This window comes from Schistocerca nitens, chromosome 6, assembly GCF_023898315.1.
Source record: "Schistocerca nitens isolate TAMUIC-IGC-003100 chromosome 6, iqSchNite1.1, whole genome shotgun sequence".
Taxonomy (NCBI): Eukaryota; Metazoa; Arthropoda; class Insecta; order Orthoptera; family Acrididae; genus Schistocerca; species Schistocerca nitens.
In genome coordinates this window covers 420,599,320-420,625,429 of record NC_064619.1, presented here as the reverse complement: position 1 = coordinate 420,625,429, position 26,110 = coordinate 420,599,320, and the positions used below count along the sequence as shown (strand labels likewise).

The window sequence follows — 26,110 nt, the reverse complement described above, 5'->3', positions numbered from 1 at the left end:
TGTTTACAATTTTAGCCCACGTCTCGCTTGTCACTTTATTGGTAGCTGCTGGAAGGAGAGTTTCCACTTCAGAGATCGTGAATTTTTTATTGTTTGCAGCAATGTAATTTTTTATCTGCGCCTACACTCCTTCAATTGCATTGAAGTGACAGTGGTATGGAGGAAGCCGAACGATTTCATGCCCGTGCCTTGTAGCAATCTCGTCAATTACATATGTTGGAAATTAGGGTTTCTTTTGTGCCACAATTTCGAGCAGTTCCGCCTTCCTTAAATCTTCTCTGAAATCTACTTTTCGCCGTTTCAACCACTGAATGATATCGTCTTTTTTTGTTGCCAAGGTTGGTGCCTTATCGTGAAGAACGGAATGATAAGGCTCATTGTCCATAACAATCACTGATGGTCTTGTCAGATTCGTCATAAGCGATGTCTCGAACCATTCTTGAAATACTACACTGTTCATTTCTTCATGGTAATCTCCCGTCTTTTTTTATCGAAACATTTTCAAGCAGTTTGGCACAAAACCTTTCGATGTTCCTGCATGTAAGACAATAATACGCCCTCCTTTGCCAACAGGCACTGCCATTGTCCCCTCGGGTGTTCCATCATTCCAGCCTCTACGTAAAGAATGGCTGGCATTGACCCAAGTTTCATCTAACCACACTATACTTTCGAATTCCACACCCATGATCCTGCGCAGAAATCTGCACTGCCATGCAACTACATCTGTCCTTTCCATTAATATTTTGTGTCCGTTAAACAGTGAATAGCTGAAGCCTATGTCTTTCAACACTGTACGCAATGAAAATTTGCTCCCTTTAAAAAGATCGTCTTTCTGAAGCGACACCAGTAATTTAGATAGAGTGGGATGTTCCCTTCTCTTATAATAGCTGTATATATGACGACGAATAGCGTCTTTCTGAAAATCGTCCAAAGCTGTCACCTGCTTATTTCTCAGTCGCTTCTTTCCTGGTGTGTGCAGCTTTGTTGTGCCACTCTCGTCACAATCTACACTATACTGTTCTTTCCCTATCTTTACAACAGTGTTCTTACTTATTTTCAATGCTGCTGCAGTTCTCTTCACAACCTGAACAACAGGAATTAAGGGCCCACCTTTGTCCTTTTCTTTCTCAAATTAATCCCTCACAGAGCACACGAATTCATGGGCCTGAGTGTGTAGCACACTTTTCTTCCTCCGTTTCACTTCTTGTGTTGGGCTGGTACTACCCACCACACTAGACATTGTTTACAACGAAACATAAACAAAGAAACACTAAAAACAACAAAAACGAAATAAACTGCGAATTCAGAGCGGCAACGTGGCCCTTGCTACCTGCTCAAAGTCAGGCCGTCATTGGCTGCCTGCCTGCGGTCGCTAGGCAACAGAAAGACGCTACCGAGCTGTCAATACCAAAGACTCGTCTCCCAGACTATACCTGACTCAATTCACTCCTCCATCCAATAGTTATCCACCCACACTGCCTCCAAATCACCCCCTGTTAACTTTCCAGAATTTCTTAACCTCGAACCTTGCCACACCATCATTTCCCAAATCCCTCAACATGCAAACTAACTTTACATCTGCTGAAAGAACTGCAGTCCAGCATCTAAAAACTGATCCCAACCTTAAAATCCTACCTGCGGACAAAGGCTCCACCACTGTTGTGGTTTCCAGCTGTCAGATACATCCACCTACGAACCTTGCCATAGTGACACCATTCCAGAAATCCAGCAGGATCTCCATCTCTCCTCAAATCCTTAGGCCCATCCCAGAACATCTCCCTGGAGTCCAATAAACCCAACCACTCAGGATGCCCCATTGTGGCTGCTAACTGGTCCCCCACAGAGAGAATCTCTGTTCTTGTAGATCGACACCTTCAGCCTAATACCAGTAACCTTCCCTCCTATATAAAAGATACCAACCATGCCACCATCGCAGGTGCTCCTGACTTTGATGCAGTGTCAAGGGTAACCACAGCCATGGTCTCCAAGCTGATAGTCCATGCTGCTGCAAACGTCATTGACCTGTTCGTGCAGATGGTTCTTGTTTCGTAAATGTCCTCATCTGTTGACTCAGGGATCGAGACGTGGCTGCACAATCCGTTACAGCCATGCGGATAAGATGCCTGTCATCTCGACTGCTAGTGATATGAGTCCGTTGGGATCCAGCATGGCATTCCATATTACCCTCCTGAACCCACCGATTCCGTATTCTACTAACAATCATTGAATCTCGACCAACGCGAGCCGCAGTGTTGCGATATGATAAACCGCAATCGCAATAGGCTACAATCCGACCTTTATCAAAGTCGGAAACGTGATGGTACGCGTTTCTCCCCCTTACACGAGGCATCTCAACAACGTTTCACCAGGCAACGCCGGTCAACTGCTGTTTGTGTATGAGAAATCGGTTGGAAACTTTCCTCATGTCAGCACGTTGTAGGTGTCGCCACTGGCGCCAGCTTTGTGTGAATGCTCTGAAAAGCTAATCACTTGCATATCACAGCATCTTCTTCCTGTCGGTTAAATTTCACGTCTGTAGCACATCATCTTCGTTGTGTAGCAATTTTAAGGGCCAGTAATCTATATCATTACCCACAATTACTTCTCCATTGAAACCATTACCTACAGACTTATCCGGGGTACAGCTATGGGCACCCCCATGGCACCATCCTATTCATGGACCATCTAGAGGAATCACTCTTAAACACCCAGCATCCTAAACCGCTCATCTGGTTCAAAATGATTGATGACATTCTTGTGATCTGGATTGAGGATTAAGACACCCTATCAACATTCCTCCAGAACCTCAACAACTTCTCCATTTGCTTCACCTGGTTCTACTCAACCCAACAAGTCACCTTCTTAGATGTTGACCTCCCTTCCAAAAATGGCTACATCAGTACCTCTGTCCATATCAGATTTACTAACCACGAACAGTACCTCGACTTCGACATCAAGAAGTGCCTTTCATACAGCCATACAATATCAAAAAGGCCCCTTTATACAGCCTAGTCACCCCTGGTTGTCACATTTGCAGTGATGAGCTGTTCCTCTTGAAATACACCAAGGGTCTCACTGTGGCCTTTACAGACTGCAGTTGTCCTCCAGGGTGTATACACACTGAGACAACCAGCAATTCAGCAAAAAACCCAGGAATGTTTTAAAATTCCAGGAATTTTTCATTGTTTCAGTTTTCAGTTAAATTTTTATAATTTTGGCTGGTATGAACTGATACTCTAACAAACAATTTTACTCCATCCTATTACTGCAGAATAATACTGCACAAATGAAACATAAACGAGAGGGAAAAACCACAATAAAATGTAAATTGCAAAGAAAATGCGTCATTTAAGACAACAAAACACAGTTCATGCACAAGCATCTGCGAACAGCAGAATGTGTCAAAGGCTTAAAGAATGAAGACTATGCAGTACTTCATAACAGCAAACAGCTTCCATTGAGCGTGACATCACAACTATTTACTTTAGGTTTGTTTGAGTGGTTGCCAGCGGGCCCATGCACATGAGCAATTGAGTTGTGTATGAGCGGTACCTCCCCTGCTTCTTGCTACTTGAAGTGGGCTGTTAGCTGTATCAGTAGTAGCAGCAAGCTTGTCAGATGCTACCTGGAAAAATTTTTCTTATGCACCCAATCTTCTCCACATGACCCATGTTTACATTTCGTGATTTGCTGTTTTTGCTTGTTTAGAACTCTCATGTCAAATAAAAATGAAATGGATTTCTGTGGCTGGGAGTTATCAAGTGAATTAAAATACTTTCATATAATTACAGAAGGCTAAAATACGTTATTAGTCTCAGTTTTCTAATTTTATTTTATTTTCATGTTACTGGCAGTCAAGCATTAATCGTCTTGCAGAACAATGAAGTTATTTTTGTCAGTCTGCTAAAGAAATTTGACCTTTATTAATTTTCTCCACAGAGGTAGTCAATTTATTTGAAATGAAGTGTTTCATTCCACACTCTTGGCTAGTTTCAACTGTTTTCTGAATTTCAGCTGCATGTTTTCATCCTCTGGCACGTATGGCATTATGCCATAATAAAGAACCAAACATGAGATAATACAGTACTGATACAACAAGAAAATTTGCATCCCAAAAACCGCACTGAAAACTTAATATCAGGTTGGGGCTTCCATTTGTCTAAAACAACCAACACACTCGCTCGTATACTTAATAGTCGCCCGAATAAATGGAGCACTTCTGGTAATTAAGAAGTTAGTCTCCATGTACTGCTGTGTACATAGGGTCAGAGGAGTCCAAAACAAACAGAAGATGTGTGGTGGGTAATGTAGGGATTGTTTTGCACTTTTTTGAATTCTTACTAAACGAAAAATTTTAAGTGAAAGTGAATAATTTTATTTTGCGTTTTTTTTTTTTTTTTTACCTCTGTTAACCTTTTTTCTTCAAACTTGATTTTTTCTGAAAAAGGGAATCTAAGAAAACAAACATATTCATTTTTCTCTTAATTTTCTATGTATTTTGTATTAAAATTTTAGGTAAATGTGAATTACTGTAATTATGTGAATTCACTGTAATGATTTACCTCCATTTACCTGTTTATTTTCTCTTAATTTTATACGAATTTTACAATAGGCCCTAAAATTTATATTTTTTGTAATATTTATATGAAAAAAAGTGAGCAAGAAATTAAAATTTGGGATAGTAGAAGGAAATTGTAGATACTTGCTAACTTTCTTAAAAGTAAGCTCTATGAATCTCGACTTACGAATTAGCATTTTAAGTTGAATTATGTATTTTAGTATAGTTTACGAAATTCTGATACTCTTTGAGTGCTCTGTGATGTCCCGTTTCTTTTGTGATGTAGTGTAAAACCTGTTAATGCTATATATGTACAAACATATGGGCTTTCTGCGTTATTTTAGCTGTGCACATGCAGTAACACCTGTTTTCTGGTGCTCTCTGGCAACTGCTGAAATGCACCTATTTCTAACAGGTCGCTGGAAAATATTGCGAATGGTGGTTTGAAAAAAGTTACTTTCAAAGTGAATTTCCTTTTACGCAAGGTGAATTATGTTACGTGTGTGAATGTGCGAACAATGTCTTGAATCACACAGAATTTGACTCTCATTTAAAACTTCACTCTTTGAGAACCAGCCACTTACAAGAACTTTGGGCCCAGAAGACCAGACATTTCTGTCATTATTTAAAATTGTACTGGAACATTTGTGTGATATATCTTAAGATGTAACACGCGGGGGGGGGGGGGGGGGGGGGGGGGGGGGGGGGGGGGAAATTGTATGTGAAAGCTTAGCTTTCCTGTAGCTATACTATGAATATTAATTTGCATGTTCACACTACTTAACAGTGGTATTGCTATTGCTAAAGTCCTACAGTGCTTAGAGCCATTTGAACCATTTTGCTGCATTTGGTGGGATTCGACTTTATACTTTTGTAATACGAAGATGTGCAGCATGTAGTAACAGGAAAATATGTGGCGAACATGTTGCTGCACATCAAAGATCTTTCCCAAATGCTATTAAAATGCCAGGGAGCTCTACGCCAGTGTATAAAACCTTAACCATTGAAAAGATTGATAAGTTTTACAGTTCCAAGGGAAAATATACTATCACTTAACACGGAAAAATTATATGTTAGCCCGGGAAAAGTGAACTGGGAAATCTGAGAAAAATCCGAGAATTTTGTTTCCTTGGCCACGTATACACCCTGGCCTCCCAACTTGCACAAAAACATATCTCCTGTGCCTTATCTTTGCAGTCACCCGCCACCTTCCATAGTCTCACCATCCAGCCGAGAGGAGCATTCCCCTCATAACTCAGTACCACCCATGAGTGGAGCAACTGAATTACATTCTCTGCCAGGGTTTCAACTACCTCTTTTTGTGGCCTGAAATGAGAAATGTCCTGCCCACTATCCTCCCCACCTCTCCCACAGTGGTACTCCACTGTCCACTGAACCTACACAAGATACTCATCCATCCCTACACAACCCCTGCTTTCAACCTGTTACCTCATGGCTCATATCCCTGTAATAGACCTAGATGCAAGACCTGTCCCATACATCCTTGCATCACCACCTACTCTACTCCGGTCACAGACATCATCTATCCCATCAAAGGCAGGGCTGCCTGTGAAACCAGTCATGTGAACCACAAGCTAAGCTGCAACCACTGTGCTGCATTATATGTCGGCATGACAACCAACAAGCTGTCTGTCCGCATGAATGGCCATGGAGAAACTTTGGCAAAGGAACAACTGGACCAACCTGTTGCTGAACATGCCACTCAACATGACATTCTTCATTTCAATGACTGCTTTGTGCAATATAGATCCTTCCCACCAACACTAACTTTTCTGAATTGAGCAGGTGACAACTCTTCCTGCAATATATCCTATGTTCCCGTAACCTTCCTGACCTCAACCTTCGTTAGTCATTGTCCTCACCCATCTAGCCTCTTCCCTGTTCCCATTCCAGCACACCACAGCCCTCTATTCCCTCAACACAAACAGTCTTTTTACTTTTCTCCTTTCCTGCTCGTCTTCCATCCCCCTCACCTCCCCCCCACCCTCCATCTAACCTCCCAAATGCACCTAGCAGACCTACCCTCTCCCCACCTCATCCCTGCACACAACCCAGCACCACAACACTGTTCCCCACCCCTACCCTACTGCCACTCACCCTCCTTGACCCAGCCTCCTCCTTACCATCCCCCAGTTGCCTCTCCCATCATTATGCACTGCCTGCTGCTGCTCGTAGTGTGGCTTCAGCTGCCAGAGACTGTGGTCATGTGTATGTGAGTTGCATTTGTGTGTGTGTGTGTGTGTGTGTGTGTGTGTGTATGTGTGTGTGTGTGTGTGTGTGTGTGTGTGTATTTTGGACAAAGGTCTTGTTGGCTGAAAGCTTATTTTGTGACAGTCTTTTTGTTGTGCCTTTCTGTGACTCAGCATCTCTGCTATATGGTGAGCAGCATCTGTCCTTTTCATAATATTGTTATATTCCATCCTGGATTTTCCATTGTTTGAACTAATTAATTGTTTTTATTTCTTTCTAATAACAATTAGCTCTACTTGTCTCTCCTCATTAGGCCTATGCAAAGCATCAAATGTATTATCATCCTCTGATGCACTATCAATGTACTGCCTCAAAATGTTTCAACCATGCCCAGTGTTGAACTGAACAAGGAAATAAAAGTATTTTCTGAAACCACATTAAAAAGATATTCATGTTCAAATGTGAGCCTTATTATTGAAATCCATTATAAAATTGCAGTAAATAAAACATATAATACAATATTGTTTAAAGCACTAAAGTTGGCAGTCTTCATAAACAGAGAACAAAAGGCACAAAATCTACATTTTTTTGCTGACACGGAGGTTGCTCAGTTCAGGGATGTCCTGGGTGAGAAAGAGGGTGGTAATTATTGTCATGTTATGGAGTATCTTGAAGAGGAATGTTATGCCTGACATCAGGTAGTACCAACCTAGGACAGTGTGGCTAGTATGGATCAGCATCTTTCACATAGAAGTGTAGCCCATTATAGTGATGGCCATCTTCAAAAGTGGTGTTTATTTGCGTAAATGACTGTGAAATTAAATTAAAGCCTTATGAGCAGAAGGAATGCTGCTACTATAGTCACTATCATCAGATCATAATTATCATTAAGGCAGTGACAGCGTACTTTTTCACGATTGTAGACACTGTGAACGTATAATAAAGGTGGCATGATTCAACACACTGACAATGAAACTCTTGCTTACTGTGCTAATGTTACATTACATGGTCAATAATTTTATGTATTGTCTACGTTTTCTGCTTAGTTCCAAAGCTGACCTTCAGCAGGAATATGATGCTCTTTTTGCCGAAATCTGTGTGAAAATCAGTGTTACAGGTCATGAAAATATCAAAGAAAACTTAAAATGCAGGAAATGTTGTAACATGTAATCATTAATGATGAGAAAATATTGTATTCAGAGAAAAGGATTTCTGTTGGGGCTGGACTGACAAAAATGAACATAGAAACTGGGAAACCATAAAATTCTGGAAAACAGAGATGGGTTTTACTGTAGTGTACTGTCCTAAGTGACCAACTCAGGAAAAAACAAGAATAACAAAAATTAATGTTAATAATTTACTCATATTTTTCTTCTTTTTCTCCAATTTTCTTCAACAAGCTATGCTGTAGGAAGTATGAGAAAAGAATGCAGCTTGACATCGGTGGAAATAAAATATTAGTACAATTTAAAACTGTTTTTCATCAATAACTTTTCTGAATGCTATACTGACTTCAGTCTATTTTATCATCATCAGATATGCCTGGATAAGCCTTTTCTAGACATATCTAATCGTGATCAAACAGACTGAAATCTGGCATAAAATTAAAAAAAAACTCAGTTATCAAGTATTTCTTTAAATACTCCTATTTATAAATAAATAGATCACTGTCTTGCACTGTGATAATGTCACATTTCATTGAATTCAACTATGGTATAGCATTGCTTTTAGATGAATATTTTGAGTGAATGATAGTATCTATTAAATGAATGTGAATACAATAAATATACCTCTATTATGTTTGCCATGTATTCTTCACCATTTGACCAGTCACCTAGTCTCACTCTGCTGACATTTGGGCCAACGGTAACTAGAAAGAAACAATAACAAATAATAAAACATAGGAATGTCATGTTGATAACAAAACAATACAAGGGAACTTCTTTATACAGAACAACACAAAGATTATCAGAAATACTGCAACTGAAACAGACAAAATAACTTAAATAAAAATTCAGTAACCTTAAATAAATGAGAAAACACAAAATATGCATAAATTAATCCACCACTATCTACAGAAAAATCCATAAAAAGTTCTGTAGCAAGGATTTGTGTATCTCCTTCAAAAAGTCAGTATTTCTTAAGCCTTAAAATTGTGTGAAAATGAGTTAAAGATTTTAGTGCTATACTATGGAGCAGCAAAACTGGCAGCCAGAGAAACAAGTAAAGAACAATAGCCCTCCATCTTCCCTGAAGCTTCCCCCACTCATCTTCCAACTTTAGACCTCAGTAATTGGAAGTCAGAAGCCTTTGGAACAAAGGGGCATGCCTTTCAAGCTGAGTCCACAAACTATGCCATCAAGCAATGAAGCAATGCTGTGTAACATACGAATGCATGATGCCTTACAAGGTGCATATGAAAACTGGCAGATAGTGCATTTTAATAACAATTCTATGGTCAGAAGCAAACAATGATATATTCCAAGGAATTTATTATGGCTATGGAACTATGAATCAAGAACATTTCTGAAAACACTACATTCCTGCTCAAGAGAGCAGAGAGAGGTAACAAAGTTAAAAAGACTGAGGAAGAAAATCAATGAGAAATAAGACAGTTAATAATATTAACTGATGCTTAATTGTCCTGTTCCACATATTTGAATGTGCATGAGAATTCAGTATCCAAGGGAACATTTGAAGCAATGACAATGTTTTCAATGAAACTGTCTCATATACCTTCCTTCAGAAAGACATTTTCTTGCAAAATTTTGATGTTTCATGTGCACCTAATCTATTATTATGTAGTAACATTATCACTTGCTCCCTCAAGCAAATTCTGCAAGTATTTAATTGTGTATATGCAATTTTTGGATGAGGCCTTTTCTTTCCTTAACATCCACGTACATTACTGGTCATTAAAATTGCAGCACCATGAAGACAGCATACAACAAACATCAGATTAGCATAAAATGTATAATATTCTTGAATATGCAAATGATAAGCATTTCAGGACAATCATTCAACCATATTGCTGCTCGGGCATTGGTTCGGACTCCATGGCTGTCATAGAAACATGTAATCTGTGGTTTCAGAAGTGCCATACTCACTGCCATGCAAGATAGCAGTGGTGCCATGTAGTTAATGCTTGAGAGGATAAACATATTGTTTGGGGCACAACAAATCACCAACACAGTGACCTTTCAGAGGCTTCCCTTGTGGCAGCAACAGAAAGAGGGAGGGTGTGCCCAACATTAACAATGGACATTTGAGTGGCACCATAACATCTTCTCCAATGAGTCTCAGTTCTAGTTACAACATCACAATGGAGATATCCATTTGTGAAAGCTCTGAGGAGATGGAACAGTGACAGATTATTTTTGTCATTTCCATACGGGTGTAGCACTTCATATGATGGCATAGGGTACCACCGGGTACACAAGTTGATCACCCCTGGTTAACATAGCTGGCAGTTTCGACAGCAGTTGTTACATTTCTGACATACCTTTGCCTCATGAGTATTGCACTTTGTGTGATTGAACAGGAAGCCACTCGGTACACAAGATGATCACCCCTGGTTAACATAGATGGCAATCCGGACAGCAGTTGTTACATTTCCATCGTGTTAAGGCCAGTGGAAATGCTGAAATTTGAGGTCTTCATGACATTATCTTTCAACAAGGTAGCACAAGATCACATGTTGATCACACTTTCCTGAGCTGCCACAATACATAGAGTGATTGGTTGTTGTCATTTCCATACGGGTGTAGCACTTCATATGATGGCATAGGGTACCACCGGGTACACAAGTTGATCACCCCTGGTTAACATAGCTGGCAGTTTCGACAGCAGTTGTTACATTTCTGACATACCTTTGCCTCATGAGTATTGCACTTTGTGTGATTGAACAGGAAGCCACTCGGTACACAAGATGATCACCCCTGGTTAACATAGATGGCAATCCGGACAGCAGTTGTTACATTTCCATCGTGTTAAGGCCAGTGGAAATGCTGAAATTTGAGGTCTTCATGACATTATCTTTCAACAAGGTAGCACAAGATCACATGTTGATCACACTTTCCTGAGCTGCCACAATACATAGAGTGATTGGTTGTTGCTCTGGTCAGCTTGTTCTTCACATATCACAAGCACTGAAAAAATTTTATGGGTTGGTGAATGACTGGCATGCCTAATATACTGTATACACACAATAAATAAAGTCCCCTGGTATTGCAATTTTGTTAGTCAGCTGCGTTTTATATTGGAATGTACTGTTTTGATAAGGAGGATGCCTCACAATCTCATGGCCCAATCCTGCTGCTAAGCAGTCAGGTTCAAATTGATTGTAAAAATGCTTATCACATCTGACTTGCTCTAGCATTTCTGCTTTTGTACAGCTGCCAGAAAAGTGAAACAGTTTTCTCTTCTAGCCACTGCATTCTGCATAATTCCTTCCTTTGTTGTATATGAATCTTTTATTAAAAACTATAACTGAGGTTATCCTAGAGTTTCATGTAACCATCTTGTCAATCATGTAATCAATCATAAAACCACTTTTTAAATGCATCACTATTTCTATCATCATGATTTTTGTATGTTGATACAGCCATATTAAAACAATACAGCATGACAGATAATAAGTGTGATTTTTTTTTGCCAGTCAGAAGTTTCAAAACTGTTATTCGTGTCTGAATTTTGCCAGATGTGCTTGTTTTACGATTTTGATGGAACCAGATCTCATTAACATAAATAACAAGATAATTTGCTTTCCTCACATTAAGTGTTTTTCTCGGACAAGTTGGCCTAGTTATTACAATACAGGATCTCTACATCAGAAAACAACTGCAATCTTTACATTGTCTGTACCTGAATCCCAAAGATATCAGAATCATTCCAATCTAATGACAGTCCACTGTGAAAAAAATTTTGGTGCCTACAACAACTGCCATCTTTGCCTTGTGGGGTACATCCCATTACCATAGAATTCCATTACTGTACTACCAACAATATCCTTCTGGAAATTATTCAAATCTGTGACAGTTTTTCATCCACTAAAATCTTTCTTTGGAGATTCAAACTTAATTTACTGATCAGAGGTCTCCATTCGCCCTGCTTCTGCCTATATTCTCTGCACTGTTTGGAGTTAAATACCACATGCCTTTGCACTTACAGTCTGCAGTGCCAACAATACTCTGTGTCTCATGGGATTGCCTCTAAAGCCTCTCTCTTTGAATGTATGTATCTTATATGTATCTTATAGACAAACGTGTGGTTCCTGAAGAGGGGCAGCAGCGTTTTCAGTAGTTGCAGGGGCAACAGTCTGGATGATTGACTGATCTGGCCTTGTAACACTAACCAAAACGGCCTTGCTGTGCTGGTACTGCGAATGGCTGAAAGCAAGGGGAAACTACAGACGTAATTTTTCCCGAGGGCATGTAGCTTTCTGTATGGTTAAATGATTATAGTGTCCTCTTGGGTAAAATATTCCAGAGGTAAAATAGTCCCCCATTCGGATCTCTGGGCGGGGACTACCCAAGAGAACGTCGTTATCAGGAGAAAGAAACTGGCGTTCTACGGATCGGAGCGTGGAATGTCAGATCCCTTAATCGGGCAGGTAGGTTAGAAAATTTAAAAAGGGAAATGGATAGGTTAAAGTTAGATATAGTGGGAATTAGTGAAGCTTGGTGGCAGGAGGAACAAGACTTTTGGTCAGGCTAATACAGGGTTATAAATACAAAATCAAATAGGGGTAATGCAGGAGTAGGTTTAATAATGAATAAAAAAAATAGGAGTGCGGGTAAGCTACTACAAACAGCATAGTGAACGCATTACTGTGGCCAAGACAGACACGAAGCCCATGCCTACCACAGCGGTACAAGTTTATATGCCAACTAGCTCTGCAGATGATGAAGAAATTGATGAAATGTATGATGAGATAAAAGAAATTATTCAGGTAGTGAAGGGAGATGAAAATGTTATAGTCATGGGTGACTAGAATTTGAGAGTAGGAAAAGGGAGAGAAGGAAACATAGTAGGTGAATATGGATTGGGGGTAAGAAATGGAAGAAGAAGCCGTCTGGTAGAATTTTGCACAGAGCATAACTTATCATAGCTAACACTTGGTTCAAGAATCATGAAAGAAGGTTGTATACATGGAAGAATCCTGGAGATACTAGAAGGTATCACATAGATTATATAATGGCAAGAGTCCGCAGCTCGTGGTCGTGCGGTAGCGTTCTCGCTTCCCTTGCCCAGGTTCCCAGGTTAGATCCCCGGCGGGGTCAGGGATTTTCTCTGCCTCGTGATGACTGGGTGTTGTGTGATGTCCTTAGGTTAGTTAGGTTTAAGTAGTTCCAAGTTCTAGGGGACTAATGACCATAGATGTTAAGTCCCATAGTGCTCAGAGCCATTTGAACCATTTGATATAATGGCAAGACAGAGATTTAGGAACCAGGTTTTAAATTGTAAGACATTTCCAGGGGCAGATGTGGACTCTGACCACAATCTATTGGTTATGAACTGTAGATTAAAACTGAAGAAACTACAAAAAGGTGGGAATTTAAGGAGATGGGACCTAGATAAACTGACTAAACCAGAGGTTGTACAGAGTTTCAGGGAGAGCATAAGGGAACAATTGACAGGAATGGGGGAAAGAAATACAGTAGAAGAAGAATGAGTAGCTTTGAGGGATGAAGTAGTGAAGGCAGCAGAGGATCAAACAGGCAAAAAGACAAGGGCTAGTAGAAATCCTTGGGTAACAGAAGAAATATTGAATTTAATTGATGAAAGGAGAAAATATAAAAATGCAGTAAATGAAGCAGGCAAAAAGGAATACAAACATCTCAAAAATGAGATCGATATGAAGTGCAAAATGGCTAAGCAGGAACGGCCAGAGCTGTAGAGGCTTACCTCACTAGGGGTAAGATAGATACTGCCTACAGGAAAATTAAAGAGACCTTTGGAGAAATGAGAACCACTTGTATGAATATCAAGAGCTCAGATGGAAACCCAGTTCTAAGCAAAGAAGGGAAAGCAGAAAGGTGGAAGGAGTATATAGAGGGTCTATACAAGGGCAATGTACTTGAGGACAATATTATAGAAATGGAAGAGGATGTAGATGAAGATGAAATGGGAAATACGATACTGTGTGAAGAGTTTGATGGAGCATTGAAAGACCTGAGACAAAACAAGGCCCCGGGAGTAGACAACATTCCATTAGAACTACTGACAGCCTTGGGAGAGCCAGTCCTGACAAAACTCTACCATCTGGTGAGCAAGATGTATGAAACAGGCGAAATTCCCTCAGGTTTCAAGAAGAATATAATAATTCCATTCCCAAAGAAAGCAGGTGTTTACAGATGTGAAAATTACCGAACTATCAGTTTAATAAGTCACAGCTGCAAAATACTAATGCAAATTCTTTACAGACCAATGGAAAAACTGATAGAAGCCGACCTCGGGGAAGATCAGTTTGGATTCTGTAGAAATCTTGGAATACGTGAGGCAATACTGACTCTACGACTTTTCTTAGAAGAAAGATTACGGAAAGGCATACCTATGTTTCTAGCATTTGTAGACTTAGAGAAAGCTTTTGACAATGTTGACTGGAACACTCTCTTTCAAATTCTGAAGGTGGCAGGGGTAAAATACAGGGAGCGAAAGGCTATTTACAATTTGTTAAACCAGATGGCAGTTATAAGAGTTGAGGGGCATGAAAGGGAAGCAGTGGTTGGGAAGGGAGTGAGACAGGGTTGTAGCCTCTCCCCGATGTTATTAAATCTGTATATTGAGCAAGCAGTGAAGGAAACAAAAGAAAAATTCGGAGTAGGTATTAAAATCAATGGAGAAGAAATAAAAACTTTGAGGTTCGCCGATGACATTGTAATTCTGTCAGAGACAGCAAAGGACTTGGAAGATCAGTTGAACGGAATGGATAGTGTCTTGAAGGGAGGATATAAGATGAAAATCAACAAAAGCAAAATGAGGATAATGGAATGTAGTCGAATTAAGTCAGGTGATGTTGAGTGTATTAGATTAAGAAATGAGACACTTAAAGTTGTAAAGGAGTTTTGCTATTTGGGGAGAAAAATAACTGATGATGGTCAAAGTAGAGGGGATATAAAACGTAGACTGGCAATGGCAAGGAAAGCGTTTCTGAAGAAGAGAAACTTGTTAACGTCGAGTATAGATTTAAGTGTCAGGAAGTCATTTCTGAAAGTATTTGTATGGAGTGTAGCCATGTATGGAAGTGAAACATGGACGATAAATGGTTTGGACAAGAGGAGAATAGAAGCTTTCGAAATGTGGTGCTACAGAAGAATGCTGAAGATTATATGGGTAGATTACATAACTAATGTGGAGGTATTGAATAGAATTGGGGAGAAGAGGAGTTTGTGGCACAACTTGACAAAAAGAAGGGACCGGTTAGTAGGACATGTCCTGAGGCATCAAGGGATCACAAATTTAGCATTAGAGGGCAGCGTGGATGGTAAAAATAGTAGAGGGAGACCAAGAGATGAATACACTAAGCAGATTCAGAAGGATGTAAGTTGCAGTATGTACTGGGAGATGAAGAGGCTTGTATAGGATAGAGTAGCATGGAGAGCTGCATAAAACCAGTCTCAGGACTGAAGACCACAACAACAACATCTTATAAATGAATCATCTTAACTTTCGAACAAAAATTTAATAGCACACATTGAAAATCTCAGTTTTCTTTGTAAATATGCAACACTTCCTAGAGAAAACACCTAAGTGAATGATTGGTAGCAACATAGTTTCTAAGCTATGCCAGAAACAGCAGGTAAGAAGTGTAATGTTGCCACATACGAGGTGCTATCCAAAATTTTTGGGACTGGTGCTGCCATCTCTTGAAAACCTTACCTTTGAACTAATGGTCACCATCACCCTCGAAGTGCCGTATTTACTCGAGTCTAAGCCGCACTCGAATCTAATCCGCACCTGAAAAATGAGACTCGAAATCAAGGAAAAAAAATTTCCTGAATCTAAGCTGCACCTGAAATTTGAGACTCGAAATTCAAGGGGAGAGAAAAGTTTTAGGCCGCGTCTCCAAATCGAAACAAAGTTGGTCCACTGTAATATGAGACAATTTAGGTCGAATGAATGACGATACAGCTACAGTAGTTTAGTTCGAGTCGTAAGCTTAGCAGTTAAGCTTTACCAGGTAGCCATTGCTATGCGTCAGGCGCTCCGTCCGTATTTATACGGGTACCCTTCCTTTTTCACGTGCTTCGTCTGCTTTGAATTGATTGCCTATTTTTCTTTGATCTGATAAGCGCAGTTTTCTTTGTTATAGGTGTTTACGTCACTCTACGCTGAAAATGCATTACTGTACTGTCATGCATTGTTTGTCGTACTCTGATACTGCGTGTTTACGGCCTGTCGCCGATCGCGGCATGGCTTGCTTTTGTGCTTGCTACCGCCACTTACAATTAAAAAAAAGAGAGAGGAATCGTCTCATTAGTGAAACAATGGCAAGAGACTGCTACTTGTTGTTACTTACACTGCTGCTTTCTTTGATAATGATCAACAAGAACCAAATAATAGACTGCGTATGATAGATGTTCTGAACGAGAGTTTAGCGAAAATTTTCCTCTGTTTGAAAATCTTTGCAGGCGCCTCTTTAGTACATTACATTCTGAACAGAAATTAGAGTCATCTTAGATTTAAAAATCTAGTCAATTGCCTCGCTTCATTTCTGACTGTATCACTGTTTAGCATAAGAATAATACGAATATAAACATGACATGATATGTATATTCTTCCGTGTTTGCTGTTGTCTCACTCTAGTTTTGTGGTTTATTACGCAGACAGGATTTAAATGAGATAGCAGCAAACACGAAACAATACATGGCAAAGTGTTTATATTCATATTATTCTTATGGTGACGAGAATACTGCATGTGATTCACAATTTATAAAAGTTCCTATTAGCAACCATCTCTTCTCACAGATAGGAAAAAATTTAGAATGTAGAGTTAGCCATATTGACTAACATCCTAAACATTCTTGCCAGTCGGGTTTTCGTAGTACATTGAAATGCTGCTACATTCGAAGATGAACAATACGGAATTTGTATTTACTTTGTTGGATAATGTATGAAAATGCAGTGGTCAAAACTCGGCACGGAGAAAAAAAGCTTGTCTTCCACCTTTTTTTTTTTTAAATTTATTTATTGACGCAGAGGTTTTGGCGCCAGTATTTATCTTCGTGCCTACAAAGCATGCCTGTGTAGCGCTACATACACTCCTGGAAATTGAAATAAGAACACCGTGAATTCATTGTCCCAGGAAGGGGAAACTTTATTGACACATTCCTGGGGTCAGATACATCACATGATCACACCGACAGAACCACAGGCACATAGACACAGGCAACAGAGCATGCACAATGTCGGCACTAGTACAGTGTATATCCACCTTTCGCAGCAATGCAGGCTGCTATTCTCCCATGGAGACGATCGTAGAGATGCTGGATGTAGTCCTGTGGAACGGCTTGCCATGCCATTTCCACCTGGCGCCTCAGTTGGACCAGCGTTCGTGCTGGACGTGCAGACCGCGTGAGACGACGCTTCATCCAGTCCCAAACATGCTCAATGGGGGACAGATCCGGAGATCTTGCTGGCCAGGGTAGTTGACTTACACCTTCTAGAGCACGTTGGGTGGCACGGGATACATGCGGACGTGCATTGTCCTGTTGGAACAGCAAGTTCCCTTGCCGGTCTAGGAATGGTAGAACGATGGGTTCGATGACGGTTTGGATGTACCGTGCACTATTCAGTGTCCCCTCGACGATCACCAGTGGTGTACGGCCAGTGTAGGAGATCGCTCCCCACACCATGATGCTGGGTGTTGGCCCTGTGTGCCTCGGTCGTATGCAGTCCTGATTGTGGTGCTCACCTGCATGGCGCCAAACACGCATACGACCATCATTGGCACCAAGGCAGAAGCGACTCTCATCGCTGAAGACGACACGTCTCCATTCGTCCCTCCATTCACGCCTGTCGCGACACCACTGGAGGCGGGCTGCACGATGTTGGGGCGTGAGCGGAAGACGGCCTAACGGTGTGTGGGACCGTAGCCCAGCTTCATGGAGACGGTTGCGAATGGTCCTCGCCGATACCCCAGGAGCAACAGTGTGCCTAATTTGCTGGGAAGTGGCGGTGCGGTCCCCTACGGCACTGCGTAGGATCCTACGGTCTTGGCGTGCATCCGTGCGTCGCTGCGGTCCGGTCCCAGGTCGACGGGCACGTGCACCTTCCGCCGACCACTGGCGACAACATCGATGTACTGTGGAGACCTCATGCCCCACGTGTTGAGCAATTCGGCGGTACGTCCACCCGGCCTCCCGCATGCCCACTATATGCCCTCGCTCAAAGTCCGTCAACTGCACATACGGTTCACGTCCACGCTGTCGCGGCATGCTACCAGTGTTAAAGACTGTGATGGAGCTCCGTATGCCACGGCAAACTGGCTGACACTGACGGCGGCGGTGCACAAATGCTGCGCAGCTAGCGCCATTCGACGGCCAACACCGCGGTTCCTGGTGTGTCCGCTGTGCCGTGCGTGTGATCATTGCTTGTACAGACCTCTCGCAGTGTCCGGAGCAAGTATGGTGGGTCTGACACACCGGTGTCAATGTGTTCTTTTTTCCATTTCCAGGAGTGTATATTCGACGGCAGAACTAAGTTGTGGCGGCACACACCGACATTTTTAAGAACTTCCGCTTGCTTTGCACTCGATTCTAAGCCGCAGGCTGTTTTTTGGATTACAAAAACCGGAAAAAAAGTGCGGCTTAGATTCGAGTAAATACGGTAGTTCCCATCTGCATGTACGCATCAGTCCTAGCACTTCTGCCATTGGTCATACGTTTTCTGGAAGCCCTGTTCTTTGAGGGTGTTTATCACCACCAGCGATGCTTCTTTAATTCTGTCTAGAGTGTCGAACTAACAGCCTTTCAACTTGAGTTTCAGTTTTGGGAATATCGCGAAGTTGCAAGGTGCCAAAAGTGATGAGTACAGTGGGTGGGGTACAACCGCCATGTTGTTTTTTTGCCATAAAGGTCCTAGTGAACAAGGATGTGTGACAGGGTGCATTGTCATGGTGCAGCAGCCAGTTCCCTCGATGCCAAAGTTTGGGCCATCATCACCACACGTATTCACGGAGACGTTGCAAAACATCACAGTAGTAAGCAAAATTCACTGTCTGATTGGGTGGGACAAATTCTTTGTGCACTGTTCCGTTGGTATCAAAGAAAATGATGATCATGCTCTTCACTTTGCTCTTCATCTGTCTCGCTTTTTTGGGTCTTGGAGAGCCTGGGCTCTTCCACTGGGATGATTGCTACTTTGTCTCTGGGTCATAACCATAAATCCAGCTCTCATTGCCTGTGATGACCCATGCCAAGAAGGTTAGATCATCAGATGAGGTCTGATGAAAGTCCGTGCACACTTCAACATGCTGTGCCTTCTGATCGGCAGTCAACATCCTTGGTACAAATGTTGTGGTGACACAATGCATGCTCGATTCATCAGTCAACATTCATTGACATGTCCCATAACCAATACCCACTTCATCCGAAAGGTCTTGAATGGTTCGACGACGATCTGCATGAACCAGTTGTTGAAGTTTGGCAACAATGTCTGGTGTTGTGTGGCTCATGGGTCTTCCAGTGTGAGCATGATCTTCAACATCTGTACATCCGGCCCTGAACCAAGCACACCCCTCAAACACATGCATAAAGCTCATGCTCTGTCCCCCAAACACTTGTTGAATCATTGCAAGGGTCTCCGTAGCACTTTTCCCAAGATTTGCACAGAGTTTGATACACACGCACTGTTCTGTTTGCAGACCCACCGTAAAATCACCACACACCAAACACAGAGTATTATGGAAATCATTGTGGATATGCAACACATCCTCCCAACTGAATGCCACTCCACACACTGACTCATCAGATATGCAGCTCTCACCACCTAGCGGTGCAAAGATCTACTACTCCTACTTTACTACCGAAAATGTTGGATTCCACCTCATAAACCATGTGAAAAATGGGCATCTACTTGGTAGTCCTTGCTTCTTACCATATGATGTGGCCTGGAAGGCAACTGCGGAAGAAATAAAATTGTGGCAACAGTGTACATTTAGAGTTGTGGACCAAATTGTACTAGGCAAAATGTGTCTCAATCTGAGTTGCAAAGTCAGTTGCCAGTTTTTCTTCACAATAGGATAATGTATTTTCCCCTTAATTGTGCATGTCAGATTCTTTATGCTGTAATGGGTTTTTATTCATTAAACACATAAAGTTCTCTGATGAATCATGTTTTCTGTTTCATAGGATGGATGAATATCAGCATGTCTCTCAATAAATATTGGACAAATGATATTCTACAGTTTCTGGAAGAACTCAAGGAAATGGAAGCAGTGTTCTCTGGGAAGAAACAAATCTTTCACCATGGCAGTATATGTTTATGGCATGGATAGAAGTGTGTGCAACTACATAGAAGACCACAGTCAAGATTTAAATGTAGTTTTCCACATCTTAACCCATCCAGTCATCTTTGTAACAACTGTGACTGTCATTTTCACTATGTGAATTCTCTGCAAGCTACGCTGGACACAACAGTGGAGAAGTGTTAGCATGTGGCAGACATACTTACATCTCCTGTATTTACTGGGTGTGTTGTAAGCCACAGTTACACTCAAAATTTATAGATTAGCATAAAAAGGTCAATAGTAGTGTGGAATCACATCTGAACTAAACATTATAAATGTTGCATACAGTATGAATTATCTTTTTTGTATAAAACAGGGATGCCAGTTTCAAAATTTGTGTAATTATGACTTTTGTTGACATAAATGACCAGCAACTACTTTTCATTATTTATTTATTTTACTGTCACCGTTGATACATATTCCTTAATGGTGACTAGCCCCATGTCTCCATTCATTTTTTAACAATTCCCTGCATTTTTATCATGTGTCTGTAAAATACTTTCAGTGTAATATACAAAAATGTTGCTCTGTTATTACATTATACTTTTGAACTGTCTGCAGGGCGCAATTGACTTCCATACACTATTTCAAGTGAAAAAGTTGACCTGACATATAGTAGACAGTTCCACAAAGGATAGAGAGTTTAAATTTGTATTCTAAGAACAAAACAAAACTGTGACAGGAAACTAAATAATTATTTTCAGTTTTGGTAAATTCAGAACTGTCTACAGATTCAGACAATGATGCCAAGATGAATGGATCAACACTGGCCATTCAGAGTCATCTGGTTCGTGGCTGCACCACGAGCAGTGTGAGTGGCACATGACTTGAGAAGACCCACTGGTAGCATAGGCTAGGAGGAAAGTGAGAATATGGTTCTTGGTCACTTGTCTCTATGCATCAGAAGCTTTAGGTCACCAACGCTATTACTGTACACAATGTTATTCTCTTGGTTTGTTACTCAGGTTTTGTTCACAAGCTACTGATGATTCTTTTAGCTTTGCATTTGCTTGTCCTTCATTTTACCTTATCAGTTCAGTGGTGGCTAATATTTTTACTGCTGAAGTGTAAGACCAGAGGGAGAGAGAGAGAGAGAGAGAGAGAGAGAGAGAGAGAGAGAGAGAGAGATAGTAGGTAGTCTGCGCACTGATCCCCCGCACTGCCCAGCACAGTGCACCCACGGGCACACACAGAGAATGCTGGTGAGCCTGCCTGGATGCCCTGCTAGCCCCACAGTACCTCTCACATGACTTTACAGTGACTGTTCATGTCCATCCAATTCTTTTTGGCTGCTTACTGTTTTCTCTGAAACTATCTATTTACTCTACTCCCACCGGTGAATTGCATTACTAAAGTGGCAATGAGGCTGAATTTTTTTTGTGAAAGAGCTCGTACCAATGGATCAAAAGCTTTTGGGGCTCTGGCAGCATCAAGTAACGCTGCAGGAGCAATAGCAGGAACAGATGTCAGGCCATCAACAATTACAGCAGGAGCTGATCAAGCAGAATGTGATTCTAACTGTGTGCACATGGCCTACCTTGCCAGTTGAGCGGGGCAACGTTCAGGCTTGTTAGGCTGTGTGAAAACTTGTGTTAGGATTGTACTGCATTTTGCAAGGTTTGTGTGTGACAAATTTGTAGAATTTTTCAAAATGAGCATCAACAGTATAAGTAAGATAGGCTTGAGTGTTAGCACAGATTGTAATAACGATGCAGCAACTTTACTCGTCAAATTCAGAGCTAATTGCCAGAGAGGAAGAGGACTGTGAAGATAATGTAAGCATTATTTGTTTGATGCTTCAGAGATATCAGCAGTCAGAGGCATTAAAATACCTTTTTGATCAGCTAACAACATTCTTTGGTGAGAAACTGGAAATGCTGAGTCATCCCCCCCCCCCCCCCCCCCGCTCCCCCGCACACACAAATGCAACTCACATACGACTGCAGTCTCTGGCAACTGAAGCCATCATTTGATTTGCCTGAGACTGCAGACTGCAGTCATGTGTGTCTGAGTTGCATTTGCGTGATTGTGTTTGTGTGCCTGTGTCTATCATCTTTTTTCAATGAAGGCCTTGCTGGCCAAAAGCTTATTTGTTACAGTCTTTTTGTTGTGCCTATCTGCAACTCTGCATCTCCGTTATATGGTGAGCAACAACTTTCCTTTCACAATATTTTTACATTCCATCCTGGATTTTCTATTATTTGATTAATTGTATAGCTGAGAGAGTTGATAAAGTATAAGCTGAACTAGATACATTTAAACAACTGACTGATACTGAATTGGAATTAGTGGACTTGAGGGTTACTATTGTTGATTACTATTGTTGAGAGGAGATTCAGAGAAACAGAGGAAATGATAATTCAAGAGTCAGAGAGCAATGATCAGGATTTCAAGTATATGAATATATTTTTTTACTTTACAGTCACATACTTTATACAAAAAATTGGAATTAAATAAAACAGAATTAAAGAAAGAGTTAGCCATTGTAAGTGGAAATGTTGAGGATTGTAACAAGAATATAAATATTGTTAACTCTAAAGTCAATCAATTAGAAAGAAACTATCACTCAAATAATTTCAGTAATAATTTTTTTTATGTGCTAATATATTCAATAATGTGATTTTAAAATATTTCCAGAGAGATCATAAGCTCCATCTGGTGAAGTTTTTGTGTCAATGCAAAGATATTTTCACGCTCAGTATGCCAGATCATTTCAAAGTGAAGTTAGTTAAGAAGTTTTAGATGGAGAAGCATTATGCCGGGGTAACCAGCATGGACCCAGACATGTCATTTGAAGAGTCTTAAAGCATGTTTGTCAGCAAATTTTGGTCAGAGAGCAAGTAAGCTTGGATTAAAAGTGAGAATTTAAATGGTTCCAGTTACAGAGAAGGTAAGTAACATGAAAATGAGCTGTGAGAGACACTTAAGAACATGAGCACTTTTGGATAAACCACTACACGAGCTTATTCAGTTTCATGTCTTAAAATGTGGATTACCAAATCTCAATGGGGATTGGGCTGTGGCCCAGATGATTCAATAGAGGAATTTTTGAAGAATGTAGATAAATTGGATAGGGCATGGGAGAGACACGAAAGATATGACAGTAATAGTAATTAGAGGGAGAGCCATTATCACAGTGGAGGGTACTCCATAATCAACAAAATGACAGAAACAGGAGAAGAGGCCAGAATAATTTCAGAGGTACTAATTACAGCAATAATTATGCTACATAAGATGGAAGGGGTGATGATAGAGGTCATGATCTGAGGAATAGGCAATAGAGGATTGAAGAAAGGAAAAATTCAGAAAGGGAGGAGACAACAGAAATGATAACCAGGGAAATGGGTAAACATTCCATTGGATGCCTGTCCCTTTGAGGTGATATGTAAATACAGAAACAAGGCTAGTCAAAATAGAGTTAGAAGAAGAAGTTACTGTTCACAAGCTAGTTGTCATCAAAGAATTAATAGGGATTACCATGTAAATAGAGCTGATATTGATGGAGAATTTTGGGAAAATATTTTGAGGGAGATGGAGGATGAAGAAAAGGAAGTGAGTTGGGAATTTGAATTAAGTTGTAATATGTTGCAAATCTTTTTGATGAATCTGGAGATCAGTATGTGTCAAGTAATGTTAGCAGCTGTAAAGATGTTGATGGATTTGGGTTGATAAGCTTGATGATTGACAAAGTTGCTTCTACTTTATCTGAAGTAGTTATAGTCGAGGTTGATAATGACATGCTTAGGGAGTAAGATAGTATGTTGTATGATGTTACTTGTGAACCTAATGGCACAAATATTATTACGTTTGATGCTGATGCTGATGTGATCTATAAGATTGATTTTGATGTTGATGTTAGAAGTAAGATTAATGATTTTGATGTGTATTTATGCAGAAGTGATGTAGATTTTGACGCTAATGAGGAGGATAGTGCTTTGTTTTGTGAAGAGTTTGATGGTATGATTTATGTTGAAATCAGTGACGATAATATTAGTAGCAAAGTAGTTGGTCTTGGTGATGATATGATAAATGCACAGTAAGAAGTACATGAGAGTCAAAGTATACCAATTGAGGTCTTGGCAAATAGTGATTATAAGCTAGAGCAGAACGAACACATTAATGATAAGATACTTGGAGTTATAGCTAGTCAGATTAAGAATACAGAAGTTAGTTGTGATGTGCATAGTGATTTTCAGTTAGATGATGAAAACACACATTTTCATTTAAGTAATTGGAACATAGATAGTAAGATAACCTTGAATGGTCAACACATGCACACTGAAGAAGATGATTTTCTGTACAAGAGAATCTTGAAATTAGTTGTAAGGTGCCATTAGGGGCTTAACAGCCAACCACATCATTTGAGTCACCTATAGGAACAGAATTAAATTTTAGAGAAGCTGAGAATGATTTATTAGCTGTGAATGAAATTCTTGATAATGAAGACATATTAGGCAGTCCCTATATTAACATTCAGATTGGTAATTGGAAAAGAGATAGTTTGACTGACACAGGTAGTACAGTATGTTACAGTGAAATGAATACCCTTAGCTGCATACAGGTGTTGATATAAGTCAACAGGGACAGTGGAAAATGTGTGCCCCAACTGGGACTCGAACCTGGGATCTCCTACTTACACAGAAGAAGATGGTCAAATGGCTGGTGAGTGACAGAATAAAACATACAGAGAATTATACTGAATTTCCAATCACAGGTGCTAGGATCAAAGGAGCAATGTGCAAACTTAGCAAGCTAATCAATGGACGAACTTTGGTAATGATTAGCATTGAGGGCATTAGTTTTGAACAGGGCTGTTTTGTGGTGAGCACATAAATGAACACATATTATTAGGTATAGATTGGACTATAAAAGAAAATGATAGTCTTAGTTGGGAAAAACTTAAATTATTGTTCAAATGGCTTTGAGCACTATGGGACTTAACATCTACGGTCATCAGTCCTTAAATTATTGTTTGTTGAATCAAGGTCTGGTAACATTAAAGAAACAAAATTCTATATGATGTCTAATGAAAATTGTAGTAATGAGATAAGAGGAGTAGTAATTATGGATAATAGCAATTATTTTGATGAGGATGAGAGTTCTTGTGATCATAATATTGTAAATTATTCATATGAACACCTTATTACTGAAAAACATAACGCAACTGAAAAGTTAATTGTAGGAGAGGATGATTACTTATAAACATTTTTGTGGGAGTTTTGTGACATTTTTAGTGAAAATCAGGGTAGAGTGAAGGACTACCAATAGAAGTTGAAATCAATAAATCACCATACATTCCTTATAAAACCATGTAGAATACCAATTTTCAAAAGAAAAGCAGTGAAAATGGACCTTCAGAAATTACATAAGTAGAGGACAGTAGAAAGATGCAGGGGCCAGTATAATAATCCACTGGTTACTGTATCCAAGAGAGATGGAGGTGTCAAGCTAGTATTGGTCTCTAAGTGTTTAAACAAATTTTTAGAACAAGAGAATGATCATTTTTAGAACAAGAGAATGATCATCCAGAATGTATGGAAGAGTTTGTGGAGAATGGGGTAGTGACAATGTGATAGTAGAATAGTGACACAGCTTAAAGATACGATTTATAACTAGTCATTGGTAAATACTATACAGGGTGTACATAAAGTCTGGGAACACATTCAATTATTTTTTGCACAAGACCTAAACATCCTACAGATGTCATACATATTGCATTTTGAAGAGAAACTCTAAAATTTTGTTTTACAAACATTCGATATGTGCACCATGAGTGACATCAATACGGGTAATTGAATTCTTGCCATACCCGTCCCAGCATGGCATCGTTG

The 26,110-nt window shown here is 40.2% G+C and overlaps 1 protein-coding gene across 1 annotated transcript in view; it reads right to left on the bottom strand.

Moving 5' to 3' along the window:
• Positions 1–26,110, bottom strand: part of LOC126263743 (lysosomal acid glucosylceramidase-like) — a 212,864-nt gene that overhangs the window by 42,483 nt on the left and 144,271 nt on the right. Inside the window, exon 9 of the mRNA XM_049960926.1 lies at positions 8,560–8,639. Coding sequence (XP_049816883.1) covers positions 8,560–8,639 — 80 coding nt within the window. The remainder of the gene's footprint in view (positions 1–8,559; positions 8,640–26,110) is intronic.